Source organism: Nicotiana tabacum, chromosome 3 (genome assembly GCF_000715075.1).
Source record: "Nicotiana tabacum cultivar K326 chromosome 3, ASM71507v2, whole genome shotgun sequence".
In the NCBI taxonomy this organism is placed as follows: domain Eukaryota; kingdom Viridiplantae; phylum Streptophyta; class Magnoliopsida; order Solanales; family Solanaceae; genus Nicotiana; species Nicotiana tabacum.
The window spans coordinates 6,747,806-6,762,695 of record NC_134082.1 but is presented as its reverse complement, the minus strand read 5'-3'; the positions used below and the strand labels follow the sequence as shown (position 1 = coordinate 6,762,695).

The 14,890-nt window shown below is 36.0% G+C and overlaps 1 protein-coding gene across 7 annotated transcripts in view; it reads left to right on the top strand.

The window, feature by feature from the left end:
* The window catches only part of LOC142179384 (uncharacterized), a 38,286-nt gene extending 24,256 nt beyond the window's left edge, over positions 1–14,030 (top strand). For 2 of the 7 annotated variants that reach the window (XR_012707377.1, XR_012707376.1), the window contains 11 exons: positions 4,499–4,723; positions 5,256–5,795; positions 6,332–6,664; positions 6,971–7,189; positions 7,692–8,024; positions 8,127–8,192; positions 8,313–8,531; positions 9,032–9,331; positions 9,499–13,193; positions 13,407–13,512; positions 13,628–14,030. Coding sequence is in view for 1 of the 7 variants with exons in the window: in XM_075249160.1 (XP_075105261.1) it covers positions 4,499–4,723; positions 5,256–5,795; positions 6,332–6,664; positions 6,971–7,189; positions 7,692–8,024; positions 8,127–8,192; positions 8,313–8,531; positions 9,032–9,331; positions 9,499–13,170 (5,907 nt within the window). In the remaining 6 variants the exon portion in view is untranslated. Of the gene's footprint in view, positions 1–4,498; positions 4,724–5,255; positions 5,796–6,331; positions 6,665–6,970; positions 7,190–7,691; positions 8,025–8,126; positions 8,193–8,312; positions 8,532–9,031; positions 9,332–9,498; positions 13,548–13,627 lie in introns of all 7 variants that reach the window. The other 5 variants (XR_012707375.1, XR_012707378.1, XR_012707374.1 and 2 more) reach the window with 5 other exon arrangements.
* The last annotated feature ends 860 nt before the right edge of the window (positions 14,031–14,890 follow it).

The window sequence follows — 14,890 nt, the reverse complement described above, 5'->3', positions numbered from 1 at the left end:
CACCTTGTTCCTCATTCCTTGACTTCTCAATTGGCTTAGATGACTTTTATTTCCATATCATCATCCAAACACAATATGAAAAAATGCTTGGAGTGTGGATCAATGCGCTCAACTACATGAACAGTGGGACTGTCAACATCGTCAAAACCCATGACACTAGAGTCAATTAAATATGTATCATCAATGTCCTTGGTTGACTCTAGTATCTTTTCTATAACATCGACATCCTCAAAATCTAGTTCGATTGATTGTTGGTGTTCTACTATGACCTCCTTCCTTAGCACCTCAATTTCGGTATCTTATTCATGCTCTTCTTGGCTATTATTCACAATATTGTCTTGTTGAGCATTAAATACTTCAACTAGTTGACTCACTTGTGCCTCCAGGTTGCGAATAGTAGCATCTTGCATTTGTATGTGCAGTTGTTCTCATTATTTTGTTCCACAAGGCACCTTAGCATATCCTTGATCTCTTTCATATTATCATCCATGGGTTCTTTGTTCCTAGTTACTTAACAAGAAAAAGTAGAACCATCATAGTAAGTGGTTGGGAGAGGATAAGAAATATATTCACAACCATGAAAATGACCATCTTGACCATCACACATATCACACATATTCCACATATAAGATTGAATTGGTGGACGTAACTCGCTCTCGAAAATATTTTGATAATTTTGCCATGGGTAGTTTCCTCCACAATATGCATAAGGAGGATTAAAGGTAGTATTACTAATATCAAAAATCTCATAATTCCAAGATTCCATGTTTTTAAAATCAACAAGTAAAACAAAAAAAATCAAATACAAGAAAACAAAAATAAAAGTTCAAACTTGCAACCAAGAAATATGTACACCTACAGCTATACCGTTAGCATCCTGACAACAACGCCAAAATTTGATCATGCCCAACTCTAGTCCTAAAAAGGATAAGCGGTCGTTGCAAATATAATCCGTTCTAAAAGTCAGGAGTCGAATCCCACAGAGAACTAAAGTTTAACTATAACTATTCACGATTACCAAGAAGACAAGTTCGAACAATTTCTAAGTTATAAAGATGAAAATTGCTATGTCTAACTAATTCAATAACAAATTAAAATAGAAAATTAACAAATAAAGATACTAAGAGTTGGAGACAAGATTAAGGAGGTCTAGAGTTATGATTTCCCCAATTGTTAGAATCCTTCCCGCTATGTCTCCTATAATTTTGCCTAATTATTCTTTACTGATCGTGAGCACTTCAGTTGTCGTAATTCTCTCCCGAGCAACTACAATAATTTACTAGATATATTCTCCCGAACTACGCTAACTGACATAATCTTATTGCGCACTATGACCACGTCAAGACTTTGTTATTCCTAAACCCACCTTTAAACCTGATGCATTGATTCCTCGTATAAGTTAAGAGTGACGGTATTCAACACCTACCTAAATATGTACCATTTCCCAAGCAATACATAATAAATAGGCACAGTAAATTGATGGCCATTCAATCAACAGAAATAAGCACGTAGTTGAACAAGTAAAGAAATTCAAAGGCCAAATTATATTCAAACATAAAAAGAATTCATCCTCCAAAAGGTTCCATCAAAACCCTAAATAATAAATTATCTACTCATAATAGTATGTGAAAATACAATACTAAAATTCATAACCAACAATAGAAAATAGGAAGAAGAATGGAAAAACTTGTGGTTAAATCTTCCTCCTTGCTCCCAGTGTATTCTTGCCTCCAAAGATGCTGTGTAATCCTAAAGTAGTGTCTCATCCCTTCCAAAGTAGTTTTAGGATGTATTTATATGATCTAGGTAGGGTGGAGGGCAGTCCAAGGCAATCCAAAGTCGGATATGAGAGCTGGAGGGCGCGTCAACTTTCGTGCAACGTGCGAACTTGGACGCAGACTCAGTTTTTGCAATTTTCCAGTTCGCGAAGCGATCCGTACCTTCACTTCGCTTCGTTGTTTTGTGCCTTCATTTTTCTCCTTTTTCGCATCCGTTTTCGTACCACGCACGAAATTGGGCGAGCTCCCAATTCTTTCCATCTCTTCTTTTTGTGTCGAATTATCATCTTTTGATCATTTATCATCCAAACTCGTTCCTACACATAAGAAACACATAATGAGTATATTTCACTTCGAAAACCACGTAAATTCCTGCGGCTCACATAAGAATTAATATGCAAATATACTCAAAAATATGCACTTTTCATCATTTATCAAATACGAAACTAAATCACAGTTGATTTTGTTTTCCAGTTTGATTCTGATTATCGATTTTGTGGGATTTCTCGATTTTCTTCGTACATCCCTAGTTCCAATTACTTCGGATTCTTAATTTATTAATTTGCTCTCATGAGTATAACGATTGATTATTGCATAAAGCCGATCAAATAACAAAACTAATCAATATTCTCTTAATTAATCCTGATCACAAGTAGTTTAACTAACTTTCGCACTTAAATTCGAATTGAAGAGCTCTTTTCAATGGAAAAAAACAACAATTAGCAATAAGCCAAGAACAATCAAATAAAATAATTTATCAATCAACTAATAATTGGTTCTATCAATCTTTTGATAAAAAGATTAAGTTATAAGATAATTGGAAGAATAAATAAATAAATAAAAAACACTTCATTTTATAGTATGTTCATACTTTTCTCAGTACTCGTAATCTTTGATACTCTTAATAGCATTTTTCTTTTTCCTCCTTTGGTTGCTTTCTTCCCTTCATTTTTCTCTTTGGGTTTAATGTTTATTGTAATTTATCAGGTACTATTTTTTTTTTTTAAATGTTTTTGGTTGGGAAAAGGTATAAGTACCCTCTCAATCTATATCAAAATTTTCAACCACACACCTTTTCTCACGACCGATTTTCATGAGTCGTTCTTCCAAAACACACTTGATTTCATGAACATTTTATCACACATTTTTCAAGAACTTCAAATTTAATTTTGGGTTTCAAAATTCAACAAAAACTCAACCAAATCTGACCCAAGCAAGCTTAAATTTCAACTACAATTTCACTACAACATCATCATCAAACCCCAGTAATCAATAACCTTCATATTTGCTCAACACCTCCAATTCTTTTTCAAGTTCATACAAGAATAATGACAATAATAACTGTCCTTATTTTTTTCATTATATTTTGGAATTAAAAAGGAAAAAAAGAAAGGAAAATGAAATAGACCTAAAAAAACTAAAAGCCAGACATATGAAAAATTAGATTAAGTATTTGTCATATTTCTCCTTTTTATTTAGGGATAATGCATAAAATCCTCCCCGACCTATGACCATATTACCAACTACACACCTTTTCTTTTCGGGGGTCCTATTACCCCTCTGAACTATTTTAAAGTGTAATAAACACCACCTTAAATGCTGACGTGGCATAGAGAGTGTGCACACTCTCTTAAAGGCAAGTGGAAGTTATAAAAATAATTTTAAAATTGATTAACAAGTACAAGTGTCATCTTTTGATGGGACATTACAGAATTAATTACATCAAATTAATTGGTCTCCTTCGCTTCTAAACCTCTTCTCGCACGAACAAGGGGGACGTCGTTTCAACGGTGAAATACCGGAGCAAAAATTCAAAACAACACAAAATCAACCTAGAAATCAAAAGCAGATATGTTTAATAATAGAAACAGAGCTACAAATAGAGGGAGCAACGAGCATGATTCAGTAAGAACCTATGAATTGTCAAAACGGTTTCGTTCACTGGAGTTTCGTTGGAGCAAGGGTCTTCGTCGGAGTTTCGTTCTCCGGCCAGATTTGACAATATCAAACAAGTATTATATAAAACCCATTAAATGAGGTTTTTGCCTTTTGGCCGGATATGGTAATGAAGGCCTGCAAATAGGAAAATAAGGAAGAAGGAGAAAACGGTGAAAATAAGAAATACACATTTTAGGCGCGTGTATTTCTCCACCTTGCACGCATCTGGTTGTTGCTTTTTAAGGGGTAAATAATATTACTTAAAAAAAGTTCAGGGAGGTAATAGGACCCTCGAAAAGAAAATGTGTGTAGCTGGTAATATGGTCATAGGCCGGGGAGGATTTTATGCATTATCCCTTTTATTATGGACTAATTTATAAAATGATCGCTTAATAACTCACTGGTAATTTTTTGTGACCATACGATAAAATTAACTAGTTCTCACATATGTTGTGATTATTTCCTCCTTTGCTTAATCACCTCTGCTTCCTTTACTTCACCTCATACTTACACACAAGCACGGATCCCTTTCGTAAAACTAATGACTTGTGTTACTCTTCTAACTCCTTATATAGAATGAATAACTTTAAATAGAATGATCATAAGAAATATTAAGAGAAAGGGATTGAAAAAAAATCAAAGCAAATCGTCAACAATGGTACCTTGCCTTCTCTTCTATTACATGATTGTGCCTATATTCATTATGTTTTTTTTCCACTGCAAAATAATACTACCAATATTGGGATAAAATTTGATAATGGAGCCATTGATTTGTTATATAGGTGAAGGGAAATCGAGTGAGTTACGACCAAGCAGACTCAATATTGGTGGAGCCATGGGGAGGTGCTGGTGGATCAGAATGGTATTACAAGCTGAAAAGTCCCATTAAAGAAATATTGATTGCTCATGGAGATTGTATAAAATCCATCATGTTCAGGACCATTATTGAACAAGGTACTACCATAGACTCGCCAAAGTTTGGTGGGGATGGAGGTCGAAGAGACAAGGTAGGTCCAAAAAAATTGTGGTCAACATATTTATTTCCCATGATTGGCACGTTCTTCTCAAGTTAACTTGTGTCATGTCGTAGGAATGAGCTTAAACTTTTTAATAAAAATTTAATTATCAAAATATGAAAAATGACATGTTATATGTCAGCTTAACATGATAGTTTAGCATCTTTTTGCATTTTCACTGTACACAACATTAACTCTATAGTACATAAGCATCTTTCAAGTCAAAGATATGAACACACCGGTTCCTTTCACTATAGATCCTCACTTGGGATTAACACAAGGCCAACAGAGTTACAGGTTTTGATTGAATCCCCTTCATCTAAAAATTATGTAGAAAGGGTAAATATAATTTTCTTATATATCTAAGTTAGTTGAATCCTCTCAATGCAAAGGAAGTGGCAAAGTGTCCAAATTTGCTTTAGGTCACAGATTTTGGATCCTATTGTGACATTCTTGTACTTTTCTGAATTCTTGTCAAAATTATCGACTTTGCTACTTATTTAACCGATTGCAATAATCTCAGGTTGTTATGGAGGAAACTCCATTGGAATATTTAACATGCATCAAGGGGACATTTGGATATTGTGGTGGCTATTCGGTTGTAAAATCTCTATGTTTTATAACTAATGCAAAGAATTATGGACCATTTGGGTGTGAGGCTGGAACCCCATTTTCGCTTGTGATGAAAGAAGGTGGAGCTATTGTGGGATTTCACGGTCGTTGTGGAGCATACCTTGATGCTATTGGTGTTTATTTGCAGAAACTTACTCCTCCCACTTTATCAAAGGAACCTGAAGCTAAAAACATTGAGCCAAATGAACCTGTGGTTGAAGAAATTGAAATCCATGACGTATGTTGTAATCAAACGAACTCAATACTGGTGGAGCCATGGGGGGGTAACACCGGTGGATCAGAATGGAATTACAAGCTGAAAAGTCCCATCAAAGAAATATTGATTGCTCATGGAGATTTTATACACTCCATCATGTTCAGAACCATTACCGAACAAGGTACTACCATAGACTCACCAATGTTTGGTGGGGATGGAGGTCGAAGAGACAAGGTAAGTCCAGAAAAATTATGGTTGACATATTTATTTCTCATGATTGGAACGTTCTTCTCAAGTTAAATTTGTGTCATGTCATAGCAATGAGCTTAAATTACGTAAAAATAACAGTTAATTATCAAGACAATTAAACCAGTTATAACAGATTATTCATTTAGCTTACAACCTTCAAGTTACCTTATCATGCTCTTGATATGAAAATAACAGGCTATAGATCAACTTAACATGATAGTGTGGCAACTTTTTGCATCATTTTCAGTGTACGCAGCATAATCATATAGTTATATAAGCATCTTTCAAGTTAGCCAGGGTCTTTCGGAAACTGTGTATGCGCACACATTAACCTGCTTAGACCCAACTTAATAGGATTATGCTGGATTGTTGTTGTTGCTGTAAGCATCTTTCAAGATAAGGATATGAATGCACCTGTTAATTTCGAATCCTAATGTGACATTCTTGCACCTTTCTCTGAATTCTTGTTAGAATTTCTCACTCTGCTTATCTCATTGATATGTGATTTGCAATAATCTCAGGTTGTTATTAAGGCGTCTCCATCGGAATATTTAACAGGCATCAAGGGGACATTTAGAGGTTGTGGTATCCATTTGGTTATAAACTCTTTATGTTTTATAACTAATGCAAAGAATTATGGACCATTTGGGTCTGAGGATGGTGGAACCCCATTTTCATTTGTGATGAAAGAAGGTGGAGCTATTGAGGGATTTCACGGGCGTTGTGGAGCGTACCTTGATGCTATTGGTGTTTATTTGCAGAAACTTACTTCACCTGCTTCAGCACAAGAACCTGAAGATGAAACAATTGAGCCAAATGAACCCATGGTTGAAGAAATAATTGAAATCCATGACGTATGTTGTGATTATTCGCTTGTATGCTTAATCACCTCTACTTCCTTAATTGAGATCCCTTTCATTAAGCAATTAATTTATGTTACTCTCCTGACACCTTATATAGGGATAAGAAAGGGAAAATAACAAAAAATGAAAGTAAATTGCCAACAATGGTACCTTGCCATCTCTTCGTTTACATGAATGTATCTATATTCATTTTGTTTTTATTTTTTATTTCTTTTTGGTTTGCTGCAAAATAATACTACCAATATAGGGATAAAATTTTATAATGGAGCCATTGATTAATTTGTTATGTATGTGAAGGGAAATCAAGTGAGTTACGATCAAGCGGACTCAATATTGGTGGAGCCATGGGGAGGCACAGGTGGATCAGAATGGAATTACAAGTTGAAAAGTCCCATTAAAGAAATATTGATTGCTCATGGAGGTTGTATAGACTCCATCATGTTCAAAACCATTACTGAACAAGGTACTACCATAGACTCACCAAAATTTGGTGGGAATGGAGGTCGAATAAATAAGGTAAGTCCAAAAATATTATGGTCGACATATTTATTTCTCATGATTGGAACATTCTTCTCAAGTTAAATTTGTATCATGTCATAGCAATGAGCTTAAATTATGTAAAAACAATAATTAATTATCAAGACAATTGAACCAACTATAGCAAGTAATTCATTTATTTTACGGCGTTCAAGTTATCTTACCAGGCTCTTGATATGAATAAATCACATTATTGGTCAACTTAATATGATAGTGTAGCAAATTTTTGCATTTTTAGTATACACAACATAAAATCTATAGTTACATAAGCATCTTTCAAGTCAAAGATATGAATGCACCCATTGCTTCATATTTAAGTTTGCCGGTTCCTTTGCATTGAGAGGTTTTAAACTAAGTGCCCAAATTTGCTTTAGGTCACCGATTATGAATCCTAATATGACATTCTTGCAATTTTCTAATTCTTTTCAAATTCCCGACTCTGCTACTTATTTAACCGATATGTGATTTGTAATAATCTCAGGTTGTTTTTGAGGAAACTCCATTGGAACATTTAACGGGCATCAAGGGTACATTAGGATGTTTTGATGGCTATTCGGTTATAAAATCTCTATGTTTTACAACTAATGTAAAGAATTATGGACCATTTGGGTCTGAGGGTGGTGGAACCCCATTTTCACTTGTGATGAAAGAAGGTGTAGCTATTGTGGGATTTCACGGGCGTTGTGGAGCGTACCTTGATGCTGTTGGTGTTTATTTGCTGAAATATACTCCCCCTGCTTCAGCACAGGAACTTGAAGATGAAACAATTGAGCCAAATGAACCTATGGTTGAAGAAATAATTGAAATCCATGACGTATGTTGTGATTATTCGCTTGTTTGCTTAATCACCTCTACTTCCTTAATTGAGATCCCTTTCATTAATCAATTTATGTTATTCTTCTGACACCTTATATAGGGATCAGGATCAAGTGACCATAAGAAAGGGAAAATAACAAAAAGTAAAAGTAAATTGCCAACAATGGTACCTTGCCATCTCTTCTTTTATTCATTCTGTTTTTTTGTTCACTGCAAAATAATACTACCAATATAGGGATAAAATTTGATAATGGAGCCATTGATCTAATTTGTTATGTATGTGAAGGGAAATCAAGTGAGTTACGATCAAGTGGGCTCGATATTGGTGGGGCCATGGGGAGGCACTGGTGGATCAGAATGGAATTACAAGTTGAAAAGTCACATTAAAGAAATATTGATTGCTCATGGAGGTTGTATAGACTCCATCATGTTCAAAACCATTACTGAACAAGGTACTACCATAGACTCACCAAAGTTTGGTGGGAATGGAGGTCGAATAAATAAGGTAAGTCCAAAAATATTATGGTCGACATATTTATTTCTCATGATTGGAACATTTTTCTCAAGTTAAATTTGTGTCATGTCCTATTAATGAGCTTAAATTATTAAAAATAATAATTAATTATCAAGACAATTGAACCAGCTATATCATGTAATTTTTTTATCTTACGGCCTTCAAGTTACCTTACCAGGCTCTTGATATGAAAAATAACATTATTGGTCAACTTAATATGATAGTGTCGCAACTTTTCGCAGTTCCAGTGCACACAACGTAAAATCTATATTATATTGGTATCTTTCAAGTCGAAGATATGAATGCACCGGTTGATTCATATTTAAGTTTGCCGCTTCCTTTGCAGTGAGAGGATTCAATTAAGTGTCCAAATTTACTTTAGGTCACAAATTTCGAATCTTAATATGACCTTCTTGCACTTTTCGGAATTCTTATCAAAATTCCCGACTCTGCTACTTATTTAACCGATATGTGATTTGCAATAATCTCAGGTTGTTATTGAGGCAACTCCATTGGAATATTTAACAGGCATCAAGGGGACATTTGGATGTTATAATGGCCATTGCGTTATAAAATCTCTATGTTTTATAACTAATGCAAATAATTATGGACCATTTGGGTCTGATGCCGGTGGAACCCCATTTTCACTTGTGATGAAAGAAGGTGTAGCTATTGTAGGATTTCACGGGCTTTGTGGAGCGTATCTTGATGCTATTGGTATTTATTTGCAAAAACTTACTCCTTCCACTTCAGCAAAGGAACCTATGGTTGAAGACATTGAAATCCGTGAAGTATGTTGTGATTATTCCCTCCTTCAACATATGCATAGTAAACCATTTTCTTGACATGCTTATTTTGGATACATAAGCAGTTGCTCAAACTCTAAGAACATAATATATAGAGAATTAACCAGTCTTTCTTTGGGAGAATTTGATATAATGTTTGGTCTTTTTGGCAGGTGTCACTTTCTTCTCTTCGCAAGGACATTGTCAATATTCTGGATTTCATAGAGAGCTTAAAGAATGAAGAAAATCAAAAAGCAGTTGACGTGGATCTAATTAAAAAGCTAAAATTGAAGCTGGCATTCTTTTGTACATATGTCCAGCTTTCTTATTCAAATATGGAAAATTTTAATTATATAATGACTCGCAGAAGACAAGAAGTTGAAACAATTTTATATGATTTTGGCTACTACATGCAGTTCAAACAAGGCATGCATCATATCCATCCTCGCCTGGTGGAGAATATGGAATATTGTATCGGCTCATGTTATCTTGCTAAATCAAGTGCCTCCATGACTGGGGAGCAGTTGGACTTCCTCCTCCAGAATCTCCCTCATCTTTCCAAGTATTGGGCTGAACAACTTTCTCCATTCGTGACTGAATATGAGATTCTTCAGAATGTATGTGCCAACATAAGAGATTTCCATGGGTTGATAGTGAATGGTTGTGTTGGGCATGAGATTGTTGAACATGTCCTACCTCAGTTTCAACTAATGGCTCAGAGAGTAGGACGCTTCCATTGGGATGATCAGTTTCCTGGAGATTCTCGACTCTTCAAACTAGCACATCTACTCTTGAAGATTATTCCAATTGAACTGGAGGTTATGCACATATGTTTTACAAATTTGAAAGCTTCAAAATCAGCAGAAGTTGGACGCTTCATTGAGCAGCTCCTACAAACCTCTCCGGACATTCTTAGAGCATATCTGATTCATCTACAAGAGCACATGGTAAATGTTATTACCGCTAGCACTCCAGGGGCTCGAAACATTCATACCATGATAGAGTTCCTATTAATCATTCTCACTGATGTGCCTAAGGATTTTGTTCATAATGGCCAATTGTTTGAATTCCTAGCATGTGTTGGAGCACTTACCAGAGACGTATCAGCTATTGCTCGCGACTTAAAAGTGAAATCAAAGAATGCAGAGAGTACCAATAAAACAAACAGTGCAACTCTAGGCTTGCTCGAAAATATTGAACTCCTCAAGAGAGAACTCAAAGATGTTTACTTGAAAGCCCCGGACTCATCTCAACTCTGTTTTCCCTTGAGTGATGCACCCCTATTCATGCATCTTCTACTTAGACACCTAAATGATTTGCTCAATTCCAATGCTTATTTAGTTGCTTTGATAAAGGAAGAAATCAGGCTGGTGAAAGACGATCTAGAATTCATAAGATCTTTCTTCGGGATTGTTGAGCAAAAATTGTATAAAGATCTCTGGGCATGTGTTTTAGATGTGGCATACGAGACAAAAGATATCATTAATTCAATTATTGGAAGAGAAAATGGTCTCTTACATCTTATTTTCTCACTTCCCCTTGCCATAGAAAAGATCAATCTTATCAAAGAAAGAGTCTCAAGTTTATTTGAGAAGATTCCCAAGAACATGGGCGTCATTGTTGTGAACTCTCCAAACAAGCCAGTTGAGTGCAAGTCATCAATAGCTGGTAAAATAATCGTAGGTTTTAAAGAGGAGACATACTTGATAATTAGGAAGCTCACCAGTGGACCAAAAACGCTAGATGTCATTTCGATCACTGGTATGCCGGGTTCTGGTAAAACTACTTTGGCGTACAAAGTGTATAATGATAAGTCAGTTTATGGTCATTTTGACATCCGTGCATGGTGTACAGTCGATCAAAAGTATGACGAGATAGAGTTGCTGAAAAAACTTTTTAATCAAGTTGTTGGCTCATCTTCGAAATTCGGTAAGAATATTGATGTTGCTAATGAGCTACGGAAACATCTGTTTGGAAAGAGGTACCTTATAGTCTTAGATGATTTGTGGGACAATGCAGCATGGGAAGAGTTGACAAGACCTTTTCCTGAAGTTGAGAATGGAAGTCGAATTATTTTGACAACTCGAGAAAAGAAAGTGGCTATGGATGCACAACGCCATAGTGACCCTCTTGACCTTCGATTGCTAACACAGGAAGAAAGTTGGGAGTTATTAGAGAAAAAGGTCTTTGGAAAAGAAAGTTGCCCTGATGAACTACTGGATGTTGGAGAAGAGATAGTCCAAAACTGCAAACGGCTTCCTTTGGTGGTTGATTTGATTGCTGGAGTCATTGCAGGGAAGGAAAAGAAAAGGAGTGTGTGGCTTGAAGTTCGAAATAATTTGAATTCCTTTATTTTCCAAAAAGAAGAGGACGTGATGAGGGTTATAGCATTAAGTTATGATAATTTACCTGATCCCTTAAAGTCGTGCTTGATTCACCTTGCAAGTTTTCCGAAGGACGAAGTAATTCCAGTCCGTAATTTGGAAATTTTATGGCCTGCTGAAGGATTTTTGGAGCAGAGAGATATGAAGAGTGTGGAAGAAGTGGTTGGGATTTATCTGGATAATTTATTTTCCAGTAGCTTGGTAAATTCTTTTAATAAAATAGGTGACGATCGGACTTGCCAAATTCATGATCTTGTGCATGAGTTTTGTTTGATAAAAGCAAGAGAGGAAAAGTTGTTTGACTTGATAAGTTCAAGTGCTCCATCATCATCTTCTTCAGATTTGATGCCACGTCAAATGAACATTGCATATCGTGAGTGGTGTAACAATATGCATTCTGGTAAACACCTCTATTCTTTGAGGATAACTGGACACAAGTTTGGTGACAATAGTCTTAATGATATCTGTCACCTAAGACACTTGAGGCTTCTTAGAGTGTTGCAACTGGATGACTCTTTTATTCTGGTGAATGATTCTTTGTTGAATGAAATATGCACATTGGTTCATTTGAGGTACTTAAACATTCGGACAAAAGTTAAATCTCTTTCGCCTTTTTCAAATCTCTTGAATTTGGAAACTCTGTGGGTGAATAAATATGGACCACCCTTGGTATTATTACCAACAATTTGGAATCTTGTAAAGTTGCGAGTGCTGGCTATATATAATTGTTCCTTCTTTGATTTGGATAAGAATGAGTCAATACTGGTAGCAGAGGACTCAAAGTCAGAGAGCATGAGATTATTACGGGGACTCGAAGTTTCCCATTCAAAAGACACAGAGGATATTTTCAAAAGGTTTCCCAATCTTCACGAGCTTCGATTTGATCTCAAGGAATCATGGGATTGTTCAACAGGGCGATATTGGTTCCCGAAATTGGACTTCTTAAATGAACTAGAATCTCTCGAAGTAACTTTTATAAGTTCAAATTCAATTGATAGTGCGCTCTCTATAGCGACAAATCGGCTTTGGGATTTTCACTTCCCTTCGAGTGTGAAAATGTTGTGTTTGCGTGAGTTTCCTCTGACATCTGATTCACTATCAACAATAGGAATACTGTCCAACCTTGAAGAGCTGTACCTTAAAGACGCAATCATCGAGGGGGAAGAATGGAACATGGGGGAGGAAGACACCTTCCAGAATCTCAAATGTTTGACATTGCAGCGAGTGAATCTTGCTAAGTGGGAGGTTAGAGAGGAATCCTTTCCTGCGCTTGAGAAATTACGACTGCGGGACTGTCGTAAGCTTGAGGAGATTCCGCCTAGTTTCGGGGATATTTGTTCATTAAAAAGTATCGAACTGAAGTGGAGCCCTCAACTTGAAGAATCTGCTCTGAAGATTAAGCAAGATGTTGAAGATACGATGGGAGAAGACAGGATTCAGGTCCTTGTTCATAAGTCTTGAGCACTTTTACACTGAGAAAATATGTGAGTATATACAAACTTATTACCTCCTCCATTTCATTCATTATATGTGTAATTATCTTTTGCAGAATGCATGTAAGGAATACATCCAAATGCATCTAATACATTCTCCTTTTCTTCTTTTCTTCATTTTGTGGGTAAATATACTCCAGCATTTGTTCTTTCAAATTGTTGTTATTGTATACTTTTTCTTTTCTTTTTTGGGCATGGCTTTAGTTGTTTGCATATCATATCTTTTTTGGGATGCTGACTCTCCGCAACGATGAGAATAGTGCTGTAGGAAGTGGATTTGGAGGATTGCAAGAAGTAACTGAAACAAAAGGTCGGCAACCTCTGTACTATATGAAAATAGTAGAGGTTACTTTATATCTCAGCTTTTTCAAGTTTTTATATATCTTTCACAATCAGCCCAGCATAGAGTTATAATTGTGATGCAGGCTGATGGAATTCACACGCACCAAGAATTCAGCCAATCGACGCATTTGGAGGTGAGGCTACATGTGTATTCACTTTACATAACAGTGAAGAAAGAGTAGATGGTGGTGCAACTTCAACTGTAATGCAGAAAATTCAAATTCTCCAGTCTTTATACCTACCTCAGTGGCTGCCAGTGGTGAGGCGCAACAAGTTGATGCACATGGGATGAAAGAAAAACAAGTTCAAAGTGCATTGTTTTGCTCCTCTAGTTGAGAATTTTCCACTTTCTTTCCCTCAATAGGCCTATGAGCAGTTGCTTTATGCTTTTCCTGATTTGTTCCTTCAACTGTGTTATAAGTTGTAAATTCTTTTGTATCAGCTTCATGTTGATCAGTCAAAGTATTGTGGAGCTTCTTGAACTAGTACTTCCACTTTTCTTGACAGATTTGCTTTGCATTCAAACATGCCATTTCAACTAATGGGCGGCAATGAGACTTTAACAGGAGTCAATTATGTGATTGTAGTCAAGTTCAATCTCCACCAACATCTTTATGATGGTCCTACCTAATGATCTTGATGTGTGCATTGCATGGTGCAAGTCCGAATCACAAGTTATCAATATCAAATCTTTCTCTTCATTTTCATACCTGATCGACGAATTTCCAACTAACTTTATTCTCTTTTCTACTTCTTCTTCCAAATTCCTTTTCCCCGATGAAAATGAGAGTGGGAACCTCACTGTTCGATTTCCATAAGTTACCTTAACGCTTATGAAATTCTCACTTTGCATGGGAACATGCAATTCCTTTGAATTTGTTGCGGATTTTGCGCCACTTCTAGGAGAAAAATCAACATATTGTTGGTGTCTCGCACCAGAATCTGAAGGTTGTCTATCAACAGCTTGTAATAACTCCGCTTGAGAGAGGAAGCAGTTATGCTTTCTTGATTTAACACGTGGCCACCGGTAAATCTCATAGTCTCTACATATGTGCTTCAATGTACTTCGTGCAACTGCAATGAGAACATAAGCTTAGCAGCTCGAGTTACCAAAGAAGTAAAGTGAAAAATGCGAATGTTAAAATCATAAAGCATAAGGTTCAAGTGACTCTTAAGTGTAGTGCTTAAGTTTACCCCCTAAGCTGTTAGCAGCATCAGTAAGCTTCTGTTGCGGAAGCCAAATGTATATAGTGTGAATAAGTCACAACTACTATACCAAAAATTATGACAGCCACCAAATAATAAATAAGACAATAAAGCAACAATAAAGGGAACACCAGAATTTA